General features: G+C 35.8%; 1 protein-coding gene across 2 annotated transcripts in view; it reads right to left on the reverse strand.

The window, feature by feature from the left end:
• Window positions 1-12,036, reverse strand: part of LOC122800784 (collagen alpha-3(IV) chain-like) — a 1,680,215-nt gene that overhangs the window by 734,088 nt on the left and 934,091 nt on the right. For both annotated transcript variants that reach the window (XM_044070045.1, XM_044070046.1), the window contains exons 29-30: window positions 10,630-10,727; window positions 189-339 (exon numbers count right to left, since the gene is read on the reverse strand). In XM_044070045.1, the coding sequence (XP_043925980.1) occupies window positions 189-339; window positions 10,630-10,727 (249 nt within the window). The remainder of the gene's footprint in view (window positions 1-188; window positions 340-10,629; window positions 10,728-12,036) is intronic.

Raw genomic sequence — 12,036 nt, forward strand, 5'->3', positions numbered from 1 at the left:
ATCAGCCCGCACTATATATATATATATATATATATATATATATATATATATATATATATATATATATTCACACCAAATACTGCTCTAAGCATAAACTGTAACATTAGAGGTTATGTTTAGTAAATGTACTTCAGCATAAAATGTCATGCACTGACACTGCACATTTTCTTTTGTAAAAGCATTGTTACCTTTCACTCCTCGCATTCCGTCACGTCCAGTTTCTCCTGGAAATCCAGAGCTTCCTTCCACCCCGGAATCCCCCAAAGCTCCTGAGTCTCCATCTTCACCTGCAAGGCCAGGCATACCAGGAATACCAAGAAAACCTACTCCTTTATCACCCTAAAAATAATGAATTTCAACAGAGTAAGTCTGGAGATATTTAATATAATGCTTAAAATAGTAAACAGTTATTTGGACATTTTAATAAATTAGGAGGATGCTATTACATTTTCTAATGAATTCAGCTGAGTGATACATAGTGTCACATGCTGGTGTCTTAAAAAAAAAATCAAGCATTCTAGGTTGATAGGTGTTTTATCTTATTATTGTGTTCCAATAGCCGCAGAGCTCCATACATATATTCTTTTATATTATTTTAACTTTACTATTTTAAATTAAAATATAAAGTAGCTGTAGGTTTAATACCTTTACTTTGTAATTTTACTAATACATTATAGACTGCAGTACTATTACAGCTGTATAGGTGTCACAACATGAAACTACTAATGAATGACCTACTATCAAAGTCATTCTCAGAAACTTTTAGGAATTTAGAAACTCTGTCATTCCCAAAATGAATACTGATGAAAATAAACAGTTGTTTACTATGAAAAAAAAACATACATATTTCCTCTTAAAATGTGTTTCATACAATAAGACACACTTTTTAAAGCTTACTCGGAACTGTGGCTCATTTTAATTCTGTATGTGTCATTGAAATGAAAGGAACTATGTTAGTAGAATACGTGTGAAAACATTTCTAGATAAAATATATTTTTAATATATACTTTCTCTTCATTCTTGACACCTGACCACCAGCTTTACCATACTCTTACCAGCCCATTTGTTCTGCATGGACGAGAGTAAGCTGTAGGGGTCATGAAACAAGTTTCCATCAGCGATTAATTTAGTAGTTTATAGCCACATACTCTGGGTGGGGGAAATGCAGCACACCGAGACTCATCCTATGTAAGTATATGCTCTCATGCTCCTGCAGAGAAGGCTATTACAATGCAGCTTGGAGAACCATATGCATTCCCTTGGGTTACCTTTGTATACAATGCCACTTCTTTGACAGATCATGGCAACTTGTGAGATGGGTCCCCCATGTACCCCTATCCTCCCAAGACCAGCTTCTACAGATGCATGAGTTCCCCTTAGAACCCAGGTGACCCGGCTTACAGTCAAGGCTTTATTCCTATATTTCAATGGAGCTGGTTGAACGAAAAGATATTTATACAGGCATTCTACAAACTGACAGTGGTTTTGAAATATTCAAAATTTTCTCTTTTTTGAAAACAAAAGTTTTTATGGAAACACAGAATCTGGATTCCAAAACACTTCATGTTCAGTGAAAGACCTGTCCTGAGTTTGAGAGAGGCTCCAAAATGGGCATGCTCCTAAGGGACGACTTATATGTATTAAATGTAAAAGAACACTCACAAACCTTTGTGGTTAGCCACATTCCTTAAAACTAATTACCATAAATGGGAATGGGACACCAAAGGAATTAGCAGTAGAAGTAAAAATATGTATCCCATTCTTAAGAATCCAGGCAGGTAGTTTTATATACAAGTAGACTAGTATAGCTAACCAGACTGCAACCAAAGATGGGAAACTGCCCACATCAGTGTCAAAAGGTAAGGAATACACCACACACATATACATGTGGCAAAGTATACATTGCTGGTACTGTTAAAATTGAACTGCTGTAGTATGGCATGATAATAGTGAGGCACGATTTGGTGGGACCCACTGTCAATGGACAGATGCATACTTACATACATACACATATGTATACATGTAAAAACACAAGCATGTGTATATGTGCATATACACAGTTTAGCCAAGGAAAATCTACTTTACTTTGTATTTTCATTTTCAACTGTCATGTAATAATTATAATATAAATATGCCCAGCATTTTCTTGCAAAAAATGTGCATTTACATATTATTTGCAGTGCACCTAACTTAATTTACTTTGTTCAAAGATTCTCTATTTTTGTTTCCCCAATTGTTTCTTATTACTGTTTCTTGGACAGTGGCTAAAACAGGTACTTTCAGTATCAGTCCAATAACTTATTATCAAAAATAAATAAACCGAGCCCCATCTCTATTATCTAGACTATCATCCTGTACAACCTTAATTGATGTCTGAGTCTAAATGTCCTCTAGCACAATTTCACCTTGGATATGCATCTAGGGTGCTAACTGTCATTGTGTAAACAAATCAAAAATGGACTGAGTCAGTAAAGTCCATATGCAATCTGTAATCCATAGAAAAAGAATCAAAGTCCAACGTCTCATGAGGGTTACAGGTACTTATCTTCAAATCAGAAAGGTTAGGAGAATCTTCAACACTAGATGGATTCAAACTGCTTAGCATACAAAAAGAGTCAGTCAGGCTCTCTCTCTCTTCATTGTCAGATTCAAACATGTTTTTGTGCTACTTACTTCCTCTTAGAGAATTTAGGAGTCCATTAAAATCTGCTGCTATAGCTACATCAGCTAAAGAGACTCTTGGAAGACTTCAGTATTATTACAGTTATACTGTTACAATTTGTGGATACATTTATACTTTAAGTCAAGAAGGTAAGCACCTAATTTGGTTTCCATGTTTTTCTGCTTTAGTTGCACTTAGTAAAAGTGTTTTAAGTAGCCCAAGAACTAGAAGAAGTTGATTATAACCGGCATAACAATAACATACATATTCAACATTTGTTTTGCTTTTAGAAATTTAGATACATAGATCTGTTTCAGTCAAAATAATCTCCTCATATTACTGCTTTCTACATGTTATCATCTTCCTGACCTTTATTTCATAAATGTACTTATTTATTTATTTATGTTATTTATTTACGTAGTTATATTTGTTTATCAGGTAGTACACTGATCTCAAAGGACCATTTAAAGGCACAGTCCTGGTGAATAGGATCACATAAGAAATGAACAAAACATATTTGCAGATACAAGGATATAATAAACACATATACACACACGCACACACACACACACACAGAGATATATATATATATATATATATACATATATATATATATATATATATATATATATATATATATATATATATGCATATATATGTATATGAATATATACATATTTACAGATGAAAGAATATGCCACAGCATTTAGTTCAAGAAGCATGGAACAGACTACCAAATTACATTGAAGCAAGTACTAGTTTAGATATTTTTAAGAACAGCCTGGACACATCATGGGAACAAGTGTTGTGGTATATTGACAAGCTAGAAGGGCATTGATGCCCGTGCTTGAGATATTTGCATGTATGTATGTAAGAATAAGTTTATGATGACAAAACATGGATGGAAAAGTGGAATTATGCTTATAAGAGCTTTATGGATAAGATGTAGCCATAGTGACCCAGACAGCTTATGTCATAGAGATAGCAGTATATCATTATATAGAGAGGTATGAAAACAGTAGAAGAGGCAAGTGAGAAAAGTTGCAGGAAACAATATCATGGGGAGAAGACAGAAAAGAGGCGACAGAGGCATGCAGAGGGAAGAAGAGTACAAAGGAGAAGTATGAGACAGATGCAAGGAGAAGAGGGAAATAGGATGACAGAGAGGCAGTAAGTAAGGGGATAACAAGATGAGATAAGGAAGGATGAAATAGGGATAAAGGGCTGTGCGAGAGTCCCGGGGTTCATGTAACATGACCTGAGTGAGTGCAGCTGCACTTTGTTTGGGTGAAGACGTGTTCCTTGGTCTGTTGTCTGAAGTCCAAGTACTTTCGGATGTCTAGGATTGAGACATGAATGGAGTTCCATAGTTTAGGTACTAAGATGGAGAAGTTTAGTTTTTGGAGCTAGTAGGGTGGAATGATACCGAGAGATACCGCTGAAATAATATGGGGGTATGGGGGGGTAGTTAAATGTTTATGAGTGAAAAGTGGTGATGTCTCAGGAGAAAGGGCTTTTTGAATTAGTGGCCCTAGTAGGAAGATGGCTCTCAAATGCAATGGGTGTCATTTAGCTTAGGCAAGAGTTTGGCAGTGGTGTTCATTATTAATGGCATTAGTAATGAACTGGCAGATTTTATTGCAGATGATTTGTAAGGTGATAGCAATTTTCTTTGAAGCTGCAGATAGTAGGAGCATGCACTAGAATAATCCAGTCTTTTTTAAGTTTACCTTTTATGTTTCAAAACCTGTGCAATATAAATCTTGTAAGCTGCCTTTTTAAATTAAACCTTGGTCACTTACATATTCTTTCCTTGTATCAAAGTTTTCTTGTAAGCAGTATTGGATTAAGTACACCTTGGGCCCTGGGCAGTTTTCATGCCATGGGCTCCATTTCCTCATTTACTTTTTTGGACCATGTATATATATATATATATATATATATATATATATATATATATATATATATATATATATATATATTTACACACACACACACACACACACACACACACACACGTTCTTTTGCATTCATGTTCCTGATTAAAGATCATTCAAACTGCTGTCATTTTAGTTCACCAATGGCCACAATATAAGATTCCAACTTGATTTTCACAAATGTATTCTACTCATACAAAGCCAGACTAATGACTGTTTAACTTGATCATGACAGCATGGTAAGCTATTATCATTTACAGATATCCCTGTACTTGGCAGTCATCCAGTGTTGGCTGTGTACACCTCAGACATCTTATTTGTTTCACAAACACATAGCAGCTTAAGTATTTCAGCTTATTTGATATACATGCACAATACTCCTGCGAAGCCAGACTGTTTAAATTGATCAAATGAAAAAAAAAACAAAAACAAATTATTGTCATACACAGACAACCCACACACCCACCAGCAATTATAGCAACTTTGCTGCATACACTTTAGCTAATTCTGGTAAAAAAAAAATACCTGTCAACTTCTTAGGGCAAGGACCAAGACAAAATAATGAGGGTTAAAGGGACAGAATCCAGGACAGATTTTAAACATTGCTGATATATATTTAGAATGTTACTAGAATAAAAGATTTTGCATCAGCATGCAGTTTCTATAGAAGCAACTTGCTTCCATCCAGTAGACAGGCAGCTCCTTCTAGTTTAGAGCATATAGAAGTACTCGCACATTGTAAATGGTTATTGATCATACACAAATGTTTGTGTTAGAACTTTTCAAACTCTACATTATTTGTGTTACAGAAGAGTGGGTTTCATAATATAGATCATAACATGTTGAGATATGCAGTTGTTTGCAAAAGAATACATTTTATTAATATTAGATGCGACTATTGTTGGTTTTAGCAGGTAACATTTCATCTTTCTTGAATACTATACTCTCATTGATGATACTTCTAATGTTTCTAATGTTTACGGCAGGCTACATACACTACTTTAGTTCATTACCTGCAGATTGGGGATGATGAAGGAGTGATACATAGATAGATTGAATAACTGGAATCATCATTTATGGTCATGATTTGAGATTATAGCTGAATTAAAAAAAAAGTTATGTCTTCTTGGCTGATTGTTGGCATTCATGTTCTATAGTGGAGTTAGGCTCATATTTATAAGCTAGTTATGTTAAGGGTGGTGTAAGACTGAGCAGTGTTAATGTACCATTAATGCTTGCATTTCATTTTAGGCGGCTGAGTAAGGAACTACTTTAAAAGGGGCAGCATGCTTCCTGTGTAGAAACTAAAGTACATGCTTTTAACTTTATTGCTGTACTACATATGAATATTACAATAGGAATGGAACAATAGAGTGCTACATATATATTCCATCAATATCAAAATGTGGTAGTGGTGGTGTATAGCTATACAATTACAATTACAAACTTGATAACTTGTAGATTATTAAGGAAAGTAATACATTTTCATGAAACTAGACAGTTCAATAGTTTGACTTTAAGGACTACTGAGAATCTAATAGCAGACTAATAGCAGAAAAAAACTGCAGGACATTTTCCCTACTCAGTCTTCCTCTCAATCAGCAACAGTATTTAAATGTTTAAAGAAACGTATAATATATTCATCATAAGGATCGGTGCTACAGGATATTTCATAATGCTTTGGAATCTGCCAGGTCGACTGCTGCCTGTCTGGCATGACTTCCACAACTTTGAATGTCCTGAAAGTAGAGTAAATCTCCTTCCTATACTAAAGATGTCAGAAAAGTGCCCAAAGAAAATGGAGAGCGGCCTATGCTGTCTTTATTGTCTCCCCCCCCCCCCCCACAGGTCATTGTGGTCTACCACTCGCCTCATCAAGGTGAGTTCCACAGCCATGTGATAGGTAGATTTTTTTATTCATTTACAATGCTTCCATAATAAGCACAGAGTTGATAAAAAAAGCTACATTATAAAATTATGTTATTCTGGGAAGGGCAGAGGTGGTATTGAGTTTATTTAGGGCCCAATCCTGTCTACTTCAGAAAATTATCAGTTAGTGTACCTGAACAGTGTTGAGGGAAACCAACAATCTCTTCAAGTAGTTTGGTATAAATCCTTGTGAAAAAAAAAATAATGACAGATAATTGTATGACTACAGATGTATTTTTTCTGTGCTATAAAACTTTAGGGTACTTCATTCCATTACAGAATATTCCTGATTTTACCCTTGCTCTAATAAAATTACAGATTTTCTGGTAAATCATTGAGGATTAATGTCAGTCAGTCAATTATGTTATGCATTAGAGTTTAATATGTTTTATTATTCAGAAAATACATTTTGATGTAAAACCTATCATTCCATTAACTTTCTACATTAATTAAAATATATTTTTTTAAATTGTCCTTGGTTTGTGGACTTTGTCCCTGAATCTTGATTAAAAAAGTTGAGGTAATGCAAACTGTGGGATAAGGGTGTGTGGCTGGGAGCACTACAACAATAAGAAATGTCCACAGATGTCTAAACATATGTATTTACATATGTGGAACTACTTCTGTACAACTGCAAGAGATTTCAGGTTGAGTAAGATAGATATATGTAATATACATGTGCTTATAAGGTATGAGATGCTATTTAATTATTCAATGGTGTGGTTATACTCATTTCAATATATATATTATACTGCAGGGAAAAACAGTTATGTCAGTTCTGCTTAACCCATGGCTCACTCCACAGCAGTTAGTGCTACTTAGTGAGGAAATACAGAAAATGGCTGCCATATTCTTTCCCTCTCTAAATGGGCATCATAAAAAATCTGAGTGTGTGTGTGTGTGTAAATTTTTCATTGTTTCACACTTACTTGGTTAAAATTTGTTAAAACATATTTATTAATGAAATCATCAAACAAAGGTGCTACACTAAGCAAAAAGAAAGTCACAAATCACACATGTTTGGAAATAATGAATAACTATAGCCAAAAAATACATTTTTTTTGCTTATGGACTATGGGTCTTCCTATAATGTATGTAGGCAAGTGATAGCTTCTTAAGACAGATGAGGTGTTGTCAGAAGCTTTCCCCAATATGTGTGTGAAGTGAACCCCTGAAACTGTGATGCAGTCTCTTCTGTACCTCTGCTTGCTGGTTGATTGTTGGCAATCTAGAACGTTCAGCTAGTCATGCCTCATCTGTGATCCATTTATTTCCTCAGTAGGCATCCTATATGGTACGAAGACTGTTTGAAAGCCCCTGGGATTTTTTATGTTATCAATATTTTACACATAGGGGTCCACAGAATGCTGATATATACCATACATGCATCATGTGGTTCATTAATGTGGGATGTTACTAAGTCTCACTATTAGCCATTAGCATTATTAAATTACCTTGGGGCAGTGACTGTGTCTTGTGTTCCATTTTGTGTCACATTCTGCAACACTGATCCAGTGTCTATGAATCCAGCACCTCATCTACATAACTTTAATGCATCTGCAATTACCCTAAAAAGGTTAAAAATCAGGCTATACAGATATGTTTGTCGAGCAATTTTAAGTTGTATTTATTGTGTTAACATTTTTAATGTGGCTTTATAAATAATAGTGTTAATTTCAAAATATCTTTTTCAGTTTGAAAATGCAGTGGGTCTCATTCCAAAAGACCGAAGCATCATTATGCAAATATTCTGAACACAATGCAGTACTGGAATGATGTTTCTTCTTCTTTCGGCTTTTTCTAGTTAGTGGTCGCTGCAGCAGATCACCTGTCTGCTTATGACTGGCAGTGGAGTTTTACGGTGTTGAGTTGCCAGCCCGGCACCCAACTATCCACAGAAGGCACACACATGCACGCACTCACGCCTAGGGTCAATGTAGAGTGTCCAATACACCTACAGCATGTCTTTGGGATGTGGGAGGAAACTGGAGCACCCAGAGGAAATCCCATGCGACCACAAGGAGGACATGCAGACTCAGCACAGAAGGCACCCCAGCTGAGGATCGAACCAGAGAACCTCTTGTTGTGAAGTGACAACGCTAACCTCTTCACCACTATGGCTTCCCTGATAATGCAGGATAATGTGATTCTATAGCATTCTTTGTTAATGAATTATATTATCTAAGGAAAGAATAAACCAGAATTTGAAGACACATTCTGTTACCATTCAAAGAACAGGCCCCAAGGTTTAGACCAGTCAGCCAATGGAGGAAGAAATTTATATGAGCTGGGTGACTAGTAAACTAGTGTGCATTCATGGTATACCTCTGCATAGTTGCCTAACCATCACAGATCATGTTAACAACCTTGAGTGTAGGGGTAGCTATCTCATGACATCAAGACTTAGTGTTTTTATAATTAGGATGTAGAAAAAATGACAGGTTGTACTGAAAAAGCTGGCATTGCACAGAAACCTTTATAAAAAGAACAGCAAACATGGGCACAGTGTGGGGCTGAGAGCAAATATACACAGAAGCAATACAAAGGAAACACTGTGGGGTGAGATGACTGAGGAACAGCCTTGAGATATACTATAGCAGAACAATTACAGCTGTATTAGATTTTACATTTAACAAGAACTTCACCAAGACATGCACCGTTATAGTTAACAGTCCTTGGCACACCATTCTACCTAAACAGACAATAGTGTGGCTTTCAGTTTGTTGGTATGCCAACCTATAAAATAATTTTGGCCTCCTATGGCTGTAGTGGAAGGCAGACATGTGGCACTGCTAGTTTTCCAGGAGTGCCCCACTAATTTATTCTTGCCTCCAGAGTGGGGTTTTGCTGAATGGCCTATTCATTCTAGATCTAGTGTAGATGCAGTGACATTCATGAAGACTTGCATGTTTCCTCTCTTGCATATATGTAATAGAGAAACACCGAAGTCTTGTTTTGGAATCCCTGATGTTAGAATCTGGATTGTAAGCTGGACAATGCCTTACCGTGAGCATGAATAGTTTCAGGATCTGTCTCAGTATGTAAAAATTATAATCAGCTCATGTTTTGAATTTCATACAATTAGTGTGTAGAAACTACATCAAACTCATTTTTTTAATTTAGGATTGTTACAGTTCCAAAAATAACATTTCAAGCATTTTCTATATTACTATTATAAAAGAAAACAACTTTTATAAAATGATATATTCCACATTGTATAATAACTCAGGTTTTCCTCTTGTGACCAGACCAGTGTGGTTATAGGTAAATTCCAGTATGACCAAAAACTTGACCATGTATAATAATTGACATTCACAGGGTGCTTTATTCACTTTGTACAAAGGCTCATTTCTCAGAGCAATATTCATACATGTTTTTTGTTTTGCAACTGTACTATAGTGATGCTGTTGTAAAATATCCTCAACATTTGTGTTAATTTTCATCATTCAGTTGTCTTGAATTTGTATAGTCTTTACATGTTTATCAATGCTGCCTTCTGCTGAAGATGAATAAAATATTTCTTTCTGCATGTAATCTCCCGTCTAAAAAATCAGTAGTAGCATAAGTGGAATTTGGTCAACTGGTGCCCTAGGTAAAATGTCTCCACAGTGTCCCCCCCAACACCACTCTGTGCCCCCATCCTTGTCTACCTACACCATCAAGATTACTGGAAATTCTCCTCTGCTAGAGTGGTACCCTAGGCGGCTGCCTAGTTGGCCTATGCCTAAGGCCGGCTATGAGTGGAAACACCAAAGATGCTAATATAAATGTATGAGTCAATTCAAAGCAGCAGTAATATATTACACATGCTGTGGTACAGAGTCAAATCTTGGGTTATGCATCACTCAGCTTACAAACAAGATTGGATTTTATGGTTTTAATAGCATATCATATCCAGCCAAGGATTATTATATAATGTTTATTGTAAGGAATACTTCATATGGGATAATAAATCCAAATAAGTGCATCTTTGCATATTGTATATTTTCTGTTAACTTATTTGTAAATTTTGTGTATCTTGTACTTGAGAACATTACTGAATGACTGCACATTTTAGCATGATAATGTGGTAGCGCAATAATATGAAAATTGTTAGTGTACCTTATTTCCTGGGAGGCCTGGGAATCCATCTAGCCCTCGTCTGCCAGGAACACCTGGAGGTCCCAACATTCCTTTTGGACCTTCATATCCTTTGTTACCTGTAAATATGCAGTAAAATATATAAAACATTATATTCAGTTAGTCATACTTTCTCCTGAAATAGCTAGATGACTCAGGAAAAGAAAATTCCAGCTAACTTCAGTGCTCCTACTAAATAAGGAATTAAAGGAAGGTGCATTTTTTACAGTTGAATTTCAAATGCAAATCATTTGACCCACAAAATACAGTATCCTATGTGATCCAGTTATGCCAAATTGCCCTCTTTCCGTGACACACATTGCTCTGATTTCTTTTCCTCACTAAATCAATATCATTCGTTTGGGTGTGTTATTTCATAGTACAGAATGATGTCTGGCATTGACACTACAGCATGTGTTTCAACCCAGACTTAAACTAATAATCTCCAGAAAAGGCTAATGTCTGTGGTCTTTTTGAAGTTCTCTCAAAATTATCAGGTCACCTTTCAAGTGTCAAAGTCATTACAGAAGAAACAGGATTTCATTCTCTATAATATATTTTGCAATCAATTTTTTTTAAATAAAAACTATGAGGTTGAGTTGACATCCATTCCAGAGGGTGAATGCAAACAGGTTCCTCAAGCTCTGAGCACTGATTGGGTTGACAGGTTTACTAATTTATTTGCAAAGCCGAAGACCCCCTTGTTTTGAACTAGCCTGAATGATGTAATGCCATGTTGGTATGTTTTGCATCCCATATTCTCTCCATCTCTCCATCTCTCCATCTCTCCATCTCTTCTGATTGGAAGGTACTATGTAGGGTGTCTTCATTTTACTATAGGGTATTCCTGTAACTAGGTCTACTCATCAAAATAACCGTTGTCAGTACACATTTAATGTATGTGCATACTGCTCAGGTACACAACTGTTGACAAAATTCACCCACCAGAATGAGAAGTATGCAGATCTCAAAGAGGAAGGCACACCTCTTCAAACTTTTACATCAAACTTCACTGCAAATAAATCAAACACAAACACACACACACACACACATATAAATAATATGTCTGACTCTGTCTTTTTGCTTTCTTTCACTCACTGTATCTCACTATGTGGATGTGTTATAGCTTGTAGGGATCTGTCACAGGAGGACTCAATGAGTTCAGGCAGAGTCACATGCTGCTAGACAGGGGTCCAGAGAAGTAAATATTGTGGGAAGAAATATCCATGGAATTATTATGGCTAGGCTTGCATAGGCCCTAGGGCCGATAGCCTAGTACCAACCTATGAACCTATGAAATATCTATTGTTATATTTCTTATATATAGAGAGAGAAAGAGGAAGATACATAGAGATGTGTGTATATATATATATATATATATATATATAT

The sequence above is a fragment of the Protopterus annectens genome, chromosome 4.part1 (assembly GCF_019279795.1).
Source record: "Protopterus annectens isolate FY-2018-M chromosome 4.part1, PAN1.0, whole genome shotgun sequence".
In the NCBI taxonomy this organism is placed as follows: Eukaryota; Metazoa; Chordata; order Ceratodontiformes; family Protopteridae; genus Protopterus; species Protopterus annectens.